Here is a 19424-nt window from a genome sequence, read left to right as displayed (position 1 = left end):
TTCTCTTGTTGTGGAGCACGGGCTCTAGGTGTGTGGGCTTCAGTAGTTGGGACATGTGGGCTCAGTAGTTGTGGCACACGGGCTTAGTGGCTCCGCGGCATGTGGGATCTTCCCGGACCAGGGCTCGAACCCGTGTCCCCTGCATTGGCCGATGGATTCTTAATCAGTGCGCCACCAGGTAAGTCCCAGAAGTAGTGATTCTTATTAGAGTCTTTTGACTCACCTGTTTGGCCTCTACCTAAGGTAGGTAAACTTGGGTTGCATGCATAGAACTGGGAATCAGAAAAGCATCCAATTTCTCAGCAGAAGTGTAAGAAGGTAGGTGAGCAATGCTGGTCGGCAGAATAATGGCCTCCCAAGGACGTCTGTCTCCTAATCCCAGAACCTGTGAACATATTTAGGCAAAGGAGAATGAAGGTTGCGGATGGAATTGGGGCTGCTAATCAGCTGACTTTAAGATGGGACAGTATCCTGTATTACTCAGGTGGACCCAGTGTCATCACAAGGGTCCTGAAAGTGGAGGGGAGGCACAGAAGAGATGGAGAAACGAAGCTAAAGAAGGTCAGAGAGATGCCATGTTGCTGCCTTTGAAGCTGGAGGAAAGGGGCCATGAGCCCAGGAATATGGGTGGCCTCTGGAGGCTGGAAAAGGTAAGGAAACAGATCAGACCCGGAGCCTACAGAAAGGAATGCAGCCATGCTGACGCCTTAATTTCAGCCCCATGAGACCTGTGTCAGACTTCTGACTTACCCACGGAAGTGTAAGATAATACGCTTGTGCTGTTTAACCCACTAAGGCGGTCATAATTTGTCATGGCAGCAACAGAAAACTAATAAAAATGCCTTCAAAATTCCGAGAGAAAGTGATTTTCAATCTATTACCCTATATTCAGTCAGATGCAGTTCTAATTACATGTGAATTAAAAACATCTCGGGACGTACAAAGGTCTCAAAAGAAATTTTTCTTTTCTTGGGCAATGGCCAGAAGGTGTGCTCTTCCAAAGTAAGGAGTAAACAAAGAAAGAGGAAGAAACGGATCTAGGAAATTGGAACATCTAACCACTAGGGAGAGGAGAAGAGGAGTCCTGGGAAAGCAGGTCCTCTGCTGCCATAGAGATATGTAAACATAGAGATCAGCTAGCCAAGGAGCAGCAGCTCAGATGGCCCAGGAGGCGTGGGAGAGGGGTACTGGCAGACCAGGATGTGTGTGGTCACCTCACAAAGGGGTTTTAACTATTTTGAAAAATTGGGACAAAAGTAGTGATTGTGATATAGAAAGCAAAAGCAAAGAAATAGAGGCAAGTTTTAAATCCAAAAAAAAAAAGATTGTTTTTAAAAAAGAAATATAATTATCATATCCTACTTGTCTCAGCCGTGAACTCCATTTGCATATTCTAATAATACAAATATAGATGTAACTAGATTGGAAGGATGCAGGGAAGAAAAGTGAAGCCTTGGACCTCTAGGTTCCATTCCTGTTGGCTTACTGCTTGTTTGTGTATAGACTGCAGAGGCACAGGATTGGATGAATTATAATCCTTGGCTTGTGGCACACGCTTAATGTTGGTCCATCTGCTTTTAGCTATTTGGTTAGTGATGTGATTCATGATTTTTAATCAGGTAGTAAGAACCCACTGCCCCAAACGAAAGCTAGAACCTTGACAATTATTTACAGCCAAGTGGTTCTGTAACAGGGAAAAGGCAAATCGGATTACTGTTGGATCTGTTTCTTTTGCTTTAACCTTTGCTTCCCGTTGCTTTTGTTCACTAAAAGGACACTGTCTGCACATAATGGCCTGCCTCGGGGAACGCTGCCCCTCTGCCTGAAGGTCAAACCAAAGTGCCTTTGTTCAGGGAAACATCCCCACCCTGTTCCACCTGAGGATGGCTGCAAGAAAGAAGAAATTAACACATCCCCTCCCCGAGACTGGCCATTTCAGGGGATATTTGCAAAAAGTATGGCCTTTTTACTTTACTTCCTCATCTCCTCCCCCTCTCTGTGCTATAAAAGAAGTTGGCATCCAAATCCCGATAAGATGGTTATTTTGAGACTTTAGTCCCACCATCTTTCCAAATAAAGTCGTATTCCTTGCCTCAGCACCTTGTCTCCCGATTCATCGGTCTGTTGTGCGGCGAGCAGAGAGAGCTTGGACGCGGTAGCAGTTCCCATCGCCCTACGTGCCAACCCCTACCCCTTCTCCACATGACGTAATCAACATCCTGAACCCTGTGTTCATGATTCCTTTGCCTTCCTCATATTGACGCTGAGCAACTTAAATTCATGACCAGTCTGAGGACAGGGTCCCTGCTAGGTTAAAAACAGGAGGCCAGGAGGAGCTGTTAACATCAAGCACTTTGTCACCATGAAGCAGCAAATAGCTTATTCTCAGCAAGAGAGGCTCTAAAACCTGAACCCCAGGGCTTTCTCGCATTAAATATCACCGGTTATTCTTTTCCCCAAATGCCTCCAGCATTGCATGTATTGTATTTGTTCTTTCCCTAACTACGCCTTGAAAGGAGAGAGAATGGCAGGGGCGAGGCACCGGGGTGCGGGTGTGGGGAGTGTACACAGAGATGCCAAAGCAAGATGCTGACGACCTGATCCCACAGCACTGGGAGCATCTTCTACCGTCTTTGGGCAGCACTCTAGGACAAGCATGTTTCCCCAGTGGGTGCTGCAAGACCACCAGTCTTTCCTGGCCCCAGGCACCCTGGCATAGCTTCCCTAGGGGCCCTGGAGGCACATCCCAACCAGCCTGGAGCAGTGAGGGTTTAGCCAAGTTCTGCTTGTGCTGTCTGGGGACCCTGAGGCCCTGGCCAGCTGTGAGACAGCTGTTAACCTTGGCAACCTGACATAGTTGGTCAAGCAGGGCACTGGCCACTCAGGCATCACTAACAGCTTGTTGGGAAGACGCTTCTAGCCAGGGGTGAGCCCACAAGGCAGCATGAGATTCTGCTTGTTCTAGAAGCATGGATTCACTGACCATGGAGCTGCGAGGGGCCCTGGAACCCATGTAGTCAAGCATTTCCCTAAGCATGTAACTCAAGCACTGGTTTGGGGACAGTTAACGGGTTTTACCTCCAAAAGTGCCCCATAATCGAGGAAATTCATAGAACATCAGATTAAAAACAAATTAAGGTCCTTTCCTACAAGGCTTCTCAGAACCTAATCTCAAGATTAGGCTTTGGGATCTTTACCTGAGCCTCAGTTTCTTCAACTGCAGTATAGAAATAATAACGCTTACCTTGGAGAAATACTGAGGGAGAATGAGCTCACGGACTCAGAGACATTTAGCACAGTGTCTCACGTAGGAGATGTCAGCAACTCCTAGTTCCCCTCTTTTCTCCATCTCCTTTCATTTTCTTTCAAATGTTCCCCTAGGCACAGTAAATTCCCTACTGTGTAATTATTTAACATTGATTTCCTGGGCTCTGGAGGGCATCGGGGTAATTATGTATGCAGTGGAGGTGTTACCGAATCAGGTCTGTCTGCTCACCACTCAAAAGTCAATATGAGGGCTTCCCTGGTGGCACAGTGGTTGAGAGTCCGCCTGCCGATGCAGGGGACACGGGTTCGTGCCCCGGTCCGGGAAGATCCCACATGCCGCGGAGCGGCTGGGCCCATGCGCCACAGCCGCTGAGCCTGCGCGTCCGGAGCCTGTGCTCCGCAACGGGAGAGGCCACAACAGTGAGAGGCCCGCGTACCGCCAAAAAAAAAAAGTCAATATGAGAGAGAGAGAGAGAGGGAGAGAGACAACTGTTGGTAGAAAGGAAAGATGCTTTTAATCAGAATGCCGGCAATCTGGGGAGATGGTACACTCAGTGTCCCCAAAAACCACCTCCAAAGACTCTGCTTGGCCATGAAAGATTTAAAGGGAAACAGGGAAGTAACCTCAGTTAATCATTGAGATAGGGGGTCAGAGTCGTGGACATTCCCTGCTGTGTGCGGGCTCATCAGCTCCTCCTGACCTTCCTCTAGATGTTATCTTGTTCACGAGATTACTGAAGGGGAAGCTAGGGAAGAGATCCGGTCATCTGTTAAGTACTTGTTCTTCGTTTCTACTTCTTTGATCTAAAAAAGAACCCACACGTTAGGCAAGGTACTGTGTGATCAAAAGATGTGAAAGGTGTGCTTGGGCCAGAGATGAGCAGAGCATGCGGACGCCTGGTCTAAGAGACAGTTACAATATAGCTTTGCTAACGTGACAAGAAAAGGGGCTTCCTGTTGAGGGCGGTTTCCTGCAAGGAGCCGCTTACAGAGGCTCCTACCCGGCTTAGCTGGTCGGACAAGGGGAGCCCAGGTCCAGGGGGGCAGAAACCCTGTGAACAGGAACGTGGTACCTACTGCACCCTGCGCGTGGGAGCGGCAGCTTCGCCTCCTCCGGAATCACCAAGGAACAGCTGGAGTCCCGGCTTAAATCACTCAGCACAGATTCATTTCACAGATTTCACAAAAGAGGGGCCTCGGCAGCCAGCTCCGTGGAAGAAGGCACTAACCAGAGGTTTTCAACCCGCTCAGTGTTTGGGCTTTTGCGCAGCTGTGAAATGCAGAGGTGAGGGCCGAGGCTCTCCACGCTCTCTTCATCTAATCCTCGTGGATCCCCATTTGAAAGGTCAGCAGCTGTGGCCTAATCACAAATCCGGGAAGCACAGGCCACACACCCACTATGTATTTTATTGAGACGGGAGCAATTTACAGTCAAGTCCTCACGATAGCACAGTGGAAAGATTCCAGTTTTACACACGTCACATTCACAAACACGAATCACTTCTGCTCTGAGGCACACAGGGAATGTGGGGTCGGGGGAGACAGGGAGCTGACAGGAGACCCAGACTTAATGAGCCATCAGTGGGGAGGATCTTCCACCAGAGAAGAGCCTTCTCTGGGACTTGGCAGAATTTCTAGAGGCCCTCAGAGAGGAAGGAACAAAGTGAAGCCTTCCCCGTGATTTCAGAGCGGGACAAATTTTCTGTAACCCTGTCGCCTGTTCTCTTTCTGGTAAGAATTTCCGTGGCAGCATTAAGGGACAATACACACAGGCCTGGGAGCCACTTGGTCTGAAAAAAAATCCACCTGGGGATCCCTATGGGCTTAAAAGGCTCTCTGTGTCCCATGAAAGTCACTCTTCTATCCACTGTTCAGAAGATTATTTTTTTAAACTTTACGTCTTGAAAATTTTCAAACATCCTCGTAAATAGAGAGAATAGGATAATGAACCCCCATGGTTCCTTCCAGAGAAGCAGATGATATGACCAAGTTCAGGTTCAATTAACAGCCAAGAGATCTAAGTGAACCTTAGACAAACCCCGTCTCCCTGAGCCTCAGTTTCCCTCTTAGCTCCATGACCATGCTTTGCTTTCAGGATCTCTTTGGTGCTAGAAAGAAACCTCAAACCAGTGTGAGAGCGGCAGTTGTTTAGGGCTGGTGAAGGAAGCTCTCTCCTGCCTGATGCGTCTCTCTGCTGGATGACACAGTGAGTCACTCAGGGCCAGATGGAAGGTGATGAAAACACTCATTGTCTCTGGAATGAGATTTCTCTGGCAAGTTGAGTCACTAAGGACCATCACGATGCCATAGGGTTTGATAAGTGACACGTGAGAGAGTGATGTTGACAGTGAGTCGTCTTATGAGAACTGGCGTGAAGAAGCCTTATTATTCAGATGACATGGAGGAGAAATGGCCTGACTAGACAGCTTGGGAGGATGAGGTGTCTAAGCACGGGTATTTCCAGCATGTTGGAAAGCCTGCTCCCTCATCTCTTGCAAAAGCAGGGCAGTATTTCACCACCTCTTGTTCTGTGTGCTTGCAGGAGAGGAGGAATTATGCCTCCTGGATGAGTTTTATTCCCGGTTCATCACAATGGCCACTCTCCGAGGAGAGGTCCTTCAGCCGGGCCCTTGCCACCACTGGCTGCGGGACGAAGGCAGTCTGTCTGCTCTGGGACGGTGTTCCCCTTGGGCTCTTCTCACACCTCATCTTCGAAATCTTCTGGTGGACACTATTCCCGGGAGAGGGGTTCAGGAGTTCTCGGCTATGCCCAGTTTCTTGCTTACTTCTAAATGGAGAAGTGTAATTCAGTATGAAATGAAAATCATAGACACACACACACACACACACACACACACACACACACACACACACGAAAAGAAGCTGCAAAGAAAGCCACAGTATTTTGACAGAACTTATCAGAAGTTGGAGGGAGAAGGGGGTGATTTTTATTTTCTTCTTCGTGCTTCTCTGAATGTTCCAAAGTTTCCATAATAGTGTTTCTTTGTTTTAAGGAAACTCAGTAATTCCTCTTTATATTAAGGAACCCAGTCGTGGTCTTTTCTTGTCACGTGTTGGGCCGCCACAGAACCGGGACTCAGCCAGCTCCAGCGACTTCAGAAAGCGAGGCATACACACCTCCACGCCGGCTCTGGTTCACTGACCTTTCACTGGCCGACGGGCCTCTCTAAAGCACAGCTGTGCATCTGGGTCAGCCACTCCGCACGTCTGACTCCAGGGTCCTTCGTGGGTGCTCAGTGGTGGGAGGGCTGTAAGGCAGCTGCCTGACAGGTGTAGGCAGTTGACTGACTCAGCCCCCATGGGGGCTGAAGCCGTCCTGGGTCCCCTGGCTCAGGGTACCAGCATGTCTCAGACAGGAGTTCACAAACACGTGTCAAGCTGGGTGCTGTCTTTTCGTTTTCCCATCTATCGGGTCAAGGAGCCTGGGCAGCGTTGCCTAGGCACTCAAACGTCCTTGGGCTTCTTCAGGAACTGCTTCCAGCATGTGAAGGGGTGGGAGGACAGGCTGTTTTCCAGGCTTTGTCCTCCCTCAGGCCCTTTCCCAGCCTCATCTGGAGACAGAGCCCTGCCCCCCGCCCCTTCCCGCTCTTCTCCTCTAGGTCACTGCCACGACAGGCTCCACGGACGACAGGTCTGTCTTCCCAGACTGCAGCTGGGAGGACGGCAGGAGGCTGTTGGCTAGTGGAGCGCTGCGGCCGCTGCTTTTCTCTGTCCAGGCCACCCTGAAGGACGGGACTGGGGAGGGTGGCCGCTCCTCCCGAGGCTTGGGCGACCTCTGGCACACGCGCAGTAATGCCTTCAGCGCGACCCTGAAGTTCTCGTTGAGCCAGCAGTAGATGAAGGGGTTGTAACAGGTGCTGCTCATGGCGACCCAGTGGAAGGCAAAGTAGAGGGCATTACTGGTGTGGATGACCTTGCTGGACAGGAGGAGGACGTAGCAGTTGAGGGGGAACCAGCAGAGGGCAAACAGGACCACCACCAGCATCAGCATCTTGATGGTTTTCTTCTTCTTGCGTCGCAGGGCCAGGTATTGCTCCGTGGTCACATCCCCAATGCTGTTGCACAGCCACAGCTTCTTGGCCACACGGGCGTAGGCCACGGAGATGAGGAGGAGGGGGAGAATGTAAAGCAGGATGAACGTGGCCAAGTCCAGGTACTTCCAGAAGAGATCAGCTGGCTCAGGGAAGTCTGGCAGGCACAGGGAGCGGACAGTGTCCTCACTGGGGGCAGGGGAGAGAGAGACAGAGAGAGAGGGAGAGGGAGAGGGATAGAGAAGGAGGGTGTGAAATCAGCGTGGAAAAGCCCCATCCCAGGAACCACTGGCCTCTCCCTCCACTGGGCTCCGTCTGTTACAGCACATGTGATGAGCAGCCTAATTATCTGATTACATTTTCAGCTCTCCCACTAGGCTGGGCGCTCTACATAGGTAAGAAATACACCTAAATGTCCATCGACAAATGAATGGATAAAGAAGACGTGGTACATATATACAATGGAATATTACTTAGCCATAAAAAATGAAATAATGGGCTTCCCTGGTGGCGCAGTGGTTGAGAGTCCGCCTGCAGATGCAGGGGACACAGGTTCGTGCCCTGGTACGGGAGGATCCCACATGCCGCGGAGCGGCTAGGCCCGTGAGCCATGGCCGCTGAGCCTGCGTGTCCGGAGCCTGTGCTCCGCAACGGGAGAGGCCACAGCAGTGGTACCGCAAAAAAAAAAAAAAAAAAAAAAAAGAAATAATGCCATTTGCAGCACGGGTGGACCTAGAGATGATCATACTAAGTGAAGAAAGCCATACAGAGAAAGACAAATATCATATGATATTACTTTATACGTAGAATCTAAAAAAAATTGATACAAACGAACTTATATACAAAATAGAAATAGACCCGCAGACATAGAAAACGAACTTATGGTTACCAAAGGGGAAAGGTCGGGGGGGAGGGATAAACTGGGAGTTTGGGATTAATATATACACACTACAATATATAAAATAGATAATCAACAGGAATCTGAAAAAGAATTTATATATATATATATACACACACACACACTCATATATATATATATAACTGAATCACTTCGCTGTACACCTGAAACTAACACAACATTGTAAATCAACTGTACTTCAATTTTAAAAAAGAGAAATACACCTAGATCACTCTGTGTCCTCTTTACTTTGTATTATTTCTAGCCCAGAATAGACACCAAATAAATATTTGTTCAATGAATGAATGCAACACTGGTGTTCCTAGTCTTAGAATTAACTCATCCTGGGAGCATGATGGATTCAGGAAATCTTGGAATTTCCTATTGTACTACCTACTCCCATTCCAGAGGGGATCCAATGGGAATGGGGCAAAGGAATGGGGCAAAGAAATGCATCTTGAGAATGTGAGTGGCAATGCCTGAACTCATACACCTTCAGCCACTCAGACAAAAAGTACTTATTTTCTATGGAATGTACCCAGTCCTCTTGAAATTTTTCAGGGACATCTGTGTATGTTGGAAAACCCAGAGCGGGTGGGTTAAGAATATGCAGATTATCATTTGCTGAATGAGGTGGCAGGGAGCTCCCTCAGCAGCTTCCTTCCACTTTGGGGAAGAGAAAACCCAGGGGCTGTTTTGATTGAAGGCGCAGTTTCAATACACTCACACAAAGGAAGTCACAAGACTATTACTTACATCCCAGAATGGGGGCACTATGAGCCAGGAGAAGGGCAGTCCTCCCTCCCAGGTCACAGGTGAGCAGGAGAGAGAGACCAGGGTAGCAAACACCTGTTACTTATAAGGTGGTTGGGGCAGAGGTCACTAATTTTTCACAAGTGGTCATTTTAAAAGATGCCCCGATGGGCTTCCCTGGTGGCGCAGTGGTTGAGAATCCGCCTGCCAATGCAGGGGACACAGGTTCGAGCCCTGGTCTGGGAAGATCCCACATGCCACGGAGCAACTAAGCCTGAGAGCCACAACTACTGAGCCTGCGCTCTAGAGTCCGCAAGTCACAACTACTGAGCCCGTGTGCCACAACTACTGAAGCCTGCGTGCCTAGAGCCCGTGCTCCACAACAAGAGAAGCCACCTCAATGAGAAGCCCGCGCACCACAACGAAGACCCAACGCAGCCAAATAAATAAATAAATAAAAATAATTAAAAAAAAAAAAAAAAGATGCCCTGGGAAAAGCAAGGCGGGGACTTGTGGCAGGAATCCTAAGCTCCGGTCTTTATCTAAATGTCCAGACTCTGGGTGCGAGCAGGGTTTTCGTACTGTAACATCTCTGAGCAGCAACTCAAAATTGCTACTTTTTTTCCATCATACCATGTAGCTTGTTGATGTTGTTATAGGTGCAGCTGGCCATCACTAGTGAAAGAAAGAAAACTCTCTTCGCTTTTGTTAGCAGAAAAAGAAATAGCCTTCCATATATGAAGGCAGTTGGGGAGTCTGAGTGCTGGGAAGGGGTGGGTATGTGATTCATTCGATAGCCTAGAATTCGGGGACAGAGACTTTATAAATTAGTTGAAATTGGCCTTCAGACCTTGTTCTCTGGATCCCGCTATGTCACAGGAGTGTACGTAAACGTATGTCTCAGGTGAGGCAGCACATGGTAAGACCTGCCGGCAGTGCACCCCCTAGATCCCCTTTACTGGTCTGGAGCACCAGGCCCCCCAGCTCCGGCCCACCCGACAAGACACGGCTGTCAGCCGTGATCTTCTAGGGGCCTAGGACTACCCGAAGGCCACTGGAGATAATTTCCACAGATCCATTACGAGCCAGAAGTGGCCACGTATCTCCATTTCCCCCAGGAAGGCCTGGAATACAAAAGCCCAGCCCCCTTGGCTCAAAGCAGGCAAACTCTGTGTTAGCAGTCTGCTCCAGAGCTCCCCCTGCAAACCACACCCTCCCTTGGTCTCTCCCCACTTGCTGTCCAGCTTCTCCACTGCCTTACCCATTACCCCGGGAGCACTTTCTTAAAATTGCCAGGCACATGTACCTTCCTTTATCTCAGGATCTGTTTCTATGGAACTTCAGCTGAAACAACAATGAAGTGATGAAGATCACTCTAAGCTCATTCATTCATTCAGTAACTACGTACAGAGAGCTCGTGATGTGAGACAGTAATATAGACGCTAGGGACACCAAGATGGCAAAATCAGAAATGGCGCCAGCTCCCCCCAACCTCATAGTCTAACAGGGGAGATCACCTTTAACTGACTGGCAGCACGCACGAGTGTTTAAGTTTCAAGACACTGAGTGCTTTCCATTCTGTGAGAGCACAGGACAAAGCATGTGATAGAAGGGAGGTAGTGGGGAGGGGGGTAGAGCATCCTGCCTGAGACACTTAGAGATATACATGTTTGTAGGTTGTGGGAGAGAATTTAAACCTCACCGTTTTAAACAGGGCCTGGGTGATTCTGAATCTCAGTCTGGGTTAGTACCTGTCCTCAGTGGCAGAAGCTGATTGCTATCGCCTTGACCTTACAGACAAAGGGACAGAGACTAAAGAGGAAGCTAAAAGTGTTGCGAGGAAAAGATGAGAAAAAGCAGAAAAAGTGCAGAGGATACGCATGGGCCTGGAAGCAACAGGATGGGAAGGAGACAGAGAGAACAGCTCAGCGCAGCAGGTACTGGTAACTCTGAGATTCAGAGGGGGCTCAGATTTCCCTCTGTCAAGGTTCTCTGGATCCCCGGGCTGCTCCCCACTAGTTCGTCTCACCTGTACTTGAAGGTAAATAATTTCTGGCAGATAGCGTGTGGAAGTGAAAAGAACGTCGCCATGGTCCAGATGACTGCGATGTAGATGACACCTTTTGTGATTGAGATCCGAGGTTTTAACGGATGCATGATGACCTGGAAGACAAGCAAACTGGGCATCACTGGCTGAAGACAGTTTGAAGCAACTAAGAAATACAGACGATGCAGCTCACTTGTCACAATGAGGCAGGTAGGTCCTACTTAGAGTCAAGCACCCCTTAACTCATTATCGAGCCCCTGAGCTGCACCACCACACCGTCCAGCCCACAGGGGTACAGCGAGTGTGTCATCTGGACTCAGAGACTCCAGGCAGTTCAAATGCCCCTTGCAGGACTTCCCTGGTGGCGCAGTGGTTAAGAATCCACCTGCCAATGCAGAGGATGTGGGTTTGAGCCCTGGTCTGGGAAGATCCCACGTGCCGCGGAGCAACGAAGCCCGTGCGCCACAACTACTGAGCCTGCACTCTAGAGCCTGCGAGCCACAACTACTGAGCCCACGTGCTGCAACTACTGAAGTCCGCGTAACTAGAGCCCGTGTACTGCAACGAAGAGAAGCCCCCGCTCACCGCAACTAGAGAAAGGCCACGCACAGCAAGGAAGACCCAACGCAGCCAAAAATAAATTAATTAATTAATTTTTAAAAAATGCCTCTTGCAGGTCATGCATGGCAGAAGCTGGGTGCAGTGAGAGGATGGGGGAGCGGTGAAGGGGGAGGTCTGTTCCCATGACACCCACAGCGAGGCTGGCACAGGAGCAGCCGTGGCACCTCAGGATCTCATCTCATCTGCCCATGATTCCAGATCCTTTAAGTTACAAAGGGCTCCGAGGGGTCTGAAGGCGACACAGGTCGGGAGGAGACTCTCACCACTTATCATGGGAAGCTGCATTGCCCTTTATTTGGGGGTTCACCACATTGTCTCTGAAAGCCATTTCTAAAATTGCAGTGGGGCAATTTCAGGTTTCCCAAGCCCCAGATTAAACCATTGTTAGAGGCTTTGGGCTGAAAAGCATCTTGGAATTGATTGCTACTGTATGCCGATCAATTCTCCTAAAAGGTTTAAATAAAGACTTGGGAATTTAACAGCATCCTCATTTTAAGATTAGAATCATTATTCCTCTTTTTTTAAATTGAAGTATAGTTGACGTATAATGTATAAATTTCAGGTGTACAATATAGTGATTCACAATTTTAAAGGTTATACTCCATTTATAGTTATAAAATATTGGCTATATTCCCCATGTTGGACAACATATCCTTGTAGCTTATTTTATAATAAGCTATAGTTTGTACCTCTTAATCTCCTACTCTTATATTGCCCCTCCCCCATTCCCTCCCCACTAGTAACCACTGGTTTTTTCTCTGTATCTGTGGGTCTCCTTCTTTTTTGTTATATTCACTAGTTTGTTGTATTTTTTTAGATTCCACATATAAGTGGTAGCACACAGTATTTGTCTTTCTCCGGCTGATTTATTTCACTTAGTATAATGCCTTCCAAATCCATCCATGGCAAAATTTCATTCTTTTTTATGGCTGAGTAGTATTCCATTATACATATATACCACATCTTCTTTATCTATTCATCTGCTGATGAACACTTTTAGCTTGCAAGATTAGAATCATTATTTCTTGAAAAAGCCATTTGGGGATAGGTGAGTCGGGTCAGAAAGAGAGGTCATAAAGACCTACCATTGTCTCAGGATGCCATCCCAGGACACACTGGACATTCTGCTGTGTCCTCCCAAAGTCTTCTCCCAATTTTTTAAGGTTTTATGGGAGGAATGGACTAGGCTTTAGAAGCTGCCCAGCACATCTCCCTTCTGGACTTTGCCATCCTTGCCCCTCACACGCCATTGTGGTTCACGTTGATAAAGGGAGTAGAAGCCTCAGTCAGAGGCCATGGGCGCCCTCAGGTCCTTTCCAGCTCCCCTCACCATATCGACCCATGTGAATCCGATGGAGCAGGACAGTGAGCTGGGACTCCCTACCCCACACGACACCTGCGCCTGCCACCTGCCCGTCCCCCTCCAGCCTGTTTATCTCTTCAACAACCTGGGTCCAGAAATATCCATCTCATATCCCAGCCAGGAGCCTTGCCTCGGACCTGCATTTGCCACTCTCTTTTCATCTGTGATTTTCCAGATCTGCTTTTCAATCCCCCCAAAACAAACTCGTTCATTTCTGACACACAAAATGCCAGCAGCGAGTCTTCACTGGAGCAACAAACGTGGAATAATGTTTTGCAGCCCGTAGCACAAAGGGAGCTATATGCCTATTTTAGCCCCACTTTAGGGGCTATATGCCTAATTTAATGCTCATAGCGGTCAATAAGAAGACAAATATGCTCACTGAAACGTGGGCTAAAACACTGCCTTCAGCCCCCTGGAGAGGAAAGCCGGTGAGGGAAGGACAGGGCATCAGGGGGTGGGTGCCCTCACCTGGTGGCGGTCCACAGCGATGGCTGTCAGTGTCAGGGCTGAGACGTGCAGGGAACAGTACTGAGCGAAGCGGCTGACGTGGCACATGCCTTTCCCGAACACCCACGTGCTGTTCACAAAGCGGACCTGGAGACGAGCCCACAAAAGTCAGGAGACAGACGGGCCTTGCCACTGACCCTCGCTCCCTGTGGTTCCTGAGGAGCATCCCACAGGAGCCTTCTCCCCCTCCTCCTTCTTCCTCTGCGCTGCTGGACTGTGGGTCACGCGTGCTTATCTCCAGCATGACTCATTCTCTATCATTCAGTTCAACAAACCCTGACCCTGCTGTTATGGCTGGGCCTTGTTCAGTGCCAGGACAGCGTGGGAAGGACATGGGCTCTGGAGTTAGATTTCCCACCTCTAATCTTTTCTGGCTGTGTGACCTTTGGCAAGGTAGGTAACCTCTCTGAACCTCAGTTTACTCATTTACAAAAAAAAAAAAGGCTTAAAAATCTCTACCTTGTATCTTATTGTAGGGATCAACTTAAAAAAAAAATGGCTACAGGGACTTCCCTGGTGGCGCAGTGGTCAAGAATCCGCCTGCCAATGCAGGGGACACGGGTTCGAGCCCTGGTCCCGGAAGATCCCACATGCCGCGGAGCAACTAAGCCTGTGCGCCACAACTACTGAGCCTGCACTCTAGAGCCGGTGCTGCGCAACAATGTGAAGCCACTGCATTGAGAAGCCTGCGCACAGCAACAAAGAGTAGCCCTGGCTCACCACCAACTAGAGAAAGCCTGCGCGCAGCAACGAAGACTCAACGCAGCCAAAAGACAAAAAAACAAAACAAAACAAAAACTACTTAATAAAAAATAAGTAAATTAAAAAATAAAATAACTTTAAAAAGGCTACAAAGTGTGGAACACGTCTGGCAGATTGCTAGAAAGATATGATTAGAAATAGCATTTTTATGGTAATAGTAAAATTCATTTTAGGCTCATATGAGCTCAGACTCATGGAGGAGACACATCTGAAGAGTCACAACACAGCACGTGGGCTGTGCTCTGGAACCCTAGCTAAGCAGGCCTGCAACACGTCATCTGGAAAGGAGTCCCAGGGGCCTGCAGAGCTGGGAGCAGGGACCAGGGTCTGGGCAGGGAGAGAAGACAAGCTCCCAGGGCATGTGGGGTCCAGGGAGCAGACTTAGGCCCTCACCCCACATCCTCCATGGCTATTTGCTCACTCACTCAGCTCCTGAGCTCCCGTGAGTAATGCCCCACGCCCAAGAGAGATCAGGCCTTGATTCTGATCAAGAAGCTTCCAATGTGGGCAGAGGAGGACTCGGGTATCTCAGATGCAAGACAGAAAGTAGTCAGTGCCCTACAGAAGGCCCAGACAAAGGGCCACCAGGTGGGGTGGGAGTGCGCTGAGGCAGAGAGAACGAGAGAAGACACCGAAAGAAATAGAGCAGGTCAGCTCGAGAGGAAGAATATTGCGTAGTGATTTACAGCAGAGTATTTGCTAGTGATAGCTGCCACCTTGGGCAAGGCACTTAGGCCCAATGAGCCTCATTTTCCTCATCTGTAAAATGGGGCTAACCCTTGTTCACATGATTGTTATGAAACTCAAACACATGTAAGGCAGATAACACAGGTAAAGCAGGTACAACAGTACCTAGTACATAGCAAGTACTTAACACTATTAACTGCCTTATAACATGCTAGACATTTGAGATGAACGTTAAAGAATAGGTAGGATTTGCCCATGGGGAGATAAGAACAAAGGGCTTGGCACTAGGTCAGAAATCCCAGGACCTGTTTGGGGAACAAGGGTTGGAACTGTTTGGCTGGAATGTGTGGATGAGAGTCACGAGGGACAAGTCTGGTCTGATCATGAACCTGGGACAGCAGACCATGGACACTACTCTCTCTGGAATAGGCAGGGCGGAGCGGCCCAGAAACATGACAGAACAGGAAATCCTTAGCTACTCCTACTTCTCGCCTCCCACAATCAATGAATCACCAAAGCCGACCAGTGCGACCTCAAAGGGTTTCCAAATCCATCCCCCCTCTTCTTCAGTCCCAAGGCCGTGGCCCGAGTGGAATCCCCCATCATCTCTCACCTGGACCATGATAGCCTCCAGACGGCTTTCCTTGTCCTCTAGTCTGTCCCCCTGTAATTCAGCCTTCACGCTGCTGACAGCATTTTCTTAATCAAAAATCAGACGCCTGCTTAGAATCATCATGGCCTTCAAGAGACGGCCAGATGCCTTACGAGCGCCCAGGCCCGCTCACAGCCCTGCCCCAGCCTTCCCTTCCGGCCACCTCTGCTTCCCCCTGCCCTGCTGCCTCCTCCGCTGGCCTTCTTGCCTCCGCTGCTCCAGCTACAGTGAACCGCTCAGCGTTCCCTCAACACACCGTGAACCTGGACACCCTTGCCTTTGTTCGCCCGGGTCCCTCTGTCTGCAATGAACATTCATCTAGGCCTGGGAAATGCCTACTTATCCTGGCCCCTTCGAAATGCCACGTGCCCTGAAAAGTCTCCTTTGACCCTCTCGTGGGAACCTGGCAGGTCAAAGTAAATGATCACCTTCTCCAGGCTCCAGCACATTCTGTGTGCGGCTCTGCCCTGGGAGTTGTGAGTAACTGTTTGCTTTTCTCTCAATGACCAGACCTGGACTTCATGCCGACGTAGAGTGTAAAGTGGACAGAAAGGGAGACCAGGGAGGAAGGCTATCGTCACCAACCAGCCCAAGGGCAGGACATCTTACCCCTTCAAGGAGCCTGGCTGAGGGCTTAGAAGACCCGCCCCTGGTTGCAAGAGCCTTGGAAGCTCTGACAGGAATTTGGATTGGGGTGGTTGCACGGGTCAGGTTGAAGGCCAAGCTGCTTTGGATCAACCGGGAGCGGGGGCTGGGTTCTCAGGACCCTGACATCCCCTCTCTTGCAGAACATCCTCCGGGTAGGGGCTGTCAGCTCTCAGCCGCAGCCTGGCCTCCCTCCCCACCTGCCCTGTGTCTGCCGCAGATCCAGCCATGCATCCTGTTCTGGGCAGCAGCATAGGGCCACGCCCTGGGGCTTCCCAGTTCCCATCCTGGGTGGCCCAGTCCAACCCCAGCACTGCAGATTGTCAAGTCAGAAGCCAAGGGGGATCCAGGAGGAGCCAGAGATGCATTGTCCTGTGCTTTAAGCAGCAGGGGGAGAGCGTGTGTGTATGTGGGGGGGGAGGGGGGGTATCTGGAAGTCCCTTCATCCTTGGCTAGTCAGAACATCCTGAGTGACCAGGAATCTGTTAAATGTAGGCAGGAAGGAGAGCAGGAGAAGTCCATGGTTTGGATTAGTGGTCCAAGGGTGCCCTGCCTGCTAGGTCCCAGGTGATTGGCTTAGTGGACAGACCTCTGGCTGCACTTGAGACAGGGGAAGTAATTCTCATCCTGGTTCTGCCAATTACTAGCCAAATGACCTTGGACAAGGCATTGAACCTCTCTGTGCCTTAGTTTCCTTATCTGCAAAATGTGAGTGAAGTTCTCATAAGTGAGGACGAGAGAAAATGTAGTTTTTAAACATAAGGGTTGGAAGGACATTCACAGGTGGATAGGCTTGTGGGAGTTCACCCTCTTCTTTTTGCTTGTCTGTTATTTCTGGCCAAGTGTGTGGTGTGTGTGTGTAAGAAAGAGAAAGAGAGAGAGAGAAAGATATATGAACAGATATGGTTTGGTAATAACTCAAGTATCAAAAAGACTATTCCAGAAATTGGAAAAATGTAACTCATGCTGCAGAAATACAAGGTGTAACTGTCATGATGATTACTTGGTCATAGCCCTCCCAGTCTCAATCATCTCAATCATGAGCATCACAGTCCCAAGTCACGGAGGGAGAGAAGTGACACCCCTAAGGCCCAGCAGTCAGGGCTCGGTGGAGGTCATGGGAGCGAGAAGGGGGGCTCACCCACCACCCCTGTGCGAATGCCCCCAGCTCTGGGGCCCAAGCCCACCTAACCCTCATCTCTTCCACAACACAGTCTTCACACACAGACTTTGCTGTCAAACCACAGAAAGCAAATGCAATTTAAATAAGTGGTTTAGGAAAATTCACTCATGGTTCCATTAACAACTAGCAACGGTTTGATATTTCAGCTTGGTGCAAAGCAGCATCCCATGCTGGGGCATTTAATGGGCTGTACTCCGGTTGGGAGGCGGGGTGGCGGGGGGTAATTGACCTAACAATCTATGCTGGAATTTCAAGGGGCTTTGATTTACTGCACCATCGTCAAGCAGATTCATGCTCAGTGACACCGAACAGGAAATGGTCATTTGTTCACAGCTGGCTGCAGACACTCGATTCATTGACCCCAATGCCATGAGCTGCAGAAGCGCTGGCTTAGAAGATGATGAGAGACAGAGACAGAGAAAGACAGAGTCGCAGAGAGGAAAAAAAAGATGAAGACACCGAGAGAGAGAAGAGAGACAGACCCCCGAGAGACAGACAGGCAGAAAGACAAACAAAGAATGACAGAGACAGACACACTAAGAGACAGACCGACAGAGGAGAGTGTTGAGAGTTGAGAAATGAGAGATGAGAGGGCAAGAGAGAGGAGACTAAGAAAGATGAAGACAGGAAGACAGGCAGAGGAGGGAGACCGGCAGGGAAATGAGGAGAGAAATCGGGTGGAGAGAGGGAGAGGGACGCAGAGAGAGACAGAAACGGAAATAAGAGAGACATCGAGACAGCAAGAGAGAGGAGGACAGAGAGAGGAGAGAGCGGAGCGCCAGCCCAGCCCTCGCGGTCTCACCAAAGTGAACGGGGTGTTGAGGAGCGTGATCATTATGTCGGCGACGGCCAGGTTGACGATGAAGAGGCTGGTGGCCGAGTGCATCCGCTGGTTCTTGAAGATGACATGACAGACCAGGACGTTGCCAAAGAGCGAGAAGATGATGATGAAGGAGTAAGCCGTGATGAGCAGGGCTTTCACCGTGGGGTTCTGGGACTCGGCTCCGTAGCGCCTCCGGCCCACGAAGTTCTGCCAGTCAGAGAAGGTATAGTTGTTCCAGGAGAAGAAGTGCGAGGCGTTGGGCCCCACCAGGGCCGCCTCCGGGCTCTGCTCGTCCGCGGCTCGCGCCACTGCGAGGAGGAAGAGCAGCACGCACCGAGGGATCATCTTTGCAGTAGCCTCCGCGCCCGGGACGGGACGGGGCGGGCGGGACGTCCCGCCAGGCCGCGCACGTGCGCTCGGGCGCGGGGAGAGGAGCGCGCGGGGCTGTGTGCGCAGGGACTCCCGGCCTCGCAGCGCCCGGCCGGCGCCCACTCCCCGCCGGCCTCTCGCCCGCGATCGGCGCGCTCCGGGCCGCCGGCCGCACTTTTGTGTCTCCGCTGCGCCACCCGGCTGCGGGCGTGCGAGTGCCTCTGCCTATCGGGCGGCGCGGCGTCTCTCCGGGCGACCGTGACGCGCTCCGGCTCGGCGGGCTTCCCCACCCCCGGCCCCAGCCCGCTCTCGCTCTAGAAATAAAACTCCAGCCAGGCGTCAAGGCTGTTTCCCTAAAAACACTCATCCGCCTGCTTTCTGCTTAAGTCTCGCCATCGGAAAGGGAGCCGGCGGAAGGCGCCCCGGGGCGGTTGGGGTTTCGGGGGGCGCGCGGCAGCGACTGGGTCCGCCCCCCTCCAGGCAACCCCTTGTTCCGCGCGGGGAGACTCTGGTCCAGTCTGAGCGTCAGGCTCGGCAGGTGTCAGGTTGAAGTGGGTCACTGGGGCCTGGCAGTTCTGGCACAAAGTGAACAAGGCAATCGATGTAGGCTTTCTCCAAGCGCCTTCAGTGATCAGACTTCAGATGTCCTGGGAGGCTGGCCAGGTTTTGTTTCCTTCCCTTCACTAAGACTCAATATGTGTGTGTGTTGCGGGGGGTGGGGTGGGGTGGGGTGGGGTGGGGTGGGGACTTAGTGTTTCAAGGAAACACTTCAGAGCAGTTCTCCTGACGTGA

At 50.4% G+C, this 19424-nt stretch overlaps 1 protein-coding gene across 1 annotated transcript; it reads right to left on the bottom strand.

The window, feature by feature from the left end:
• Nucleotides 1–6883: 6883 nt before the first annotated feature.
• GPR83 (G protein-coupled receptor 83) lies at nt 6884–18608 on the bottom strand (the record flags this gene model as incomplete). Its single annotated transcript, XM_082843850.1, has 4 exons — nt 6884–7508; nt 11000–11133; nt 13473–13598; nt 18243–18608. The coding sequence occupies 4 exons, from the start codon at nt 18606–18608 to the stop codon at nt 6884–6886; spliced, it is 1251 nt and encodes a 416-aa protein (XP_082699976.1).
• Nucleotides 18609–19424: the final 816 nt, after the last annotated feature.

The sequence above is a fragment of the Leucopleurus acutus genome (assembly GCF_964270905.1).
Source record: "Leucopleurus acutus genome assembly, chromosome: 8".
In the NCBI taxonomy this organism is placed as follows: Eukaryota; Metazoa; Chordata; class Mammalia; order Artiodactyla; family Delphinidae; genus Leucopleurus; species Leucopleurus acutus.
Note: the sequence above shows the minus strand (reverse complement) of the source record. Positions and strands in the feature narration are given on the sequence as shown.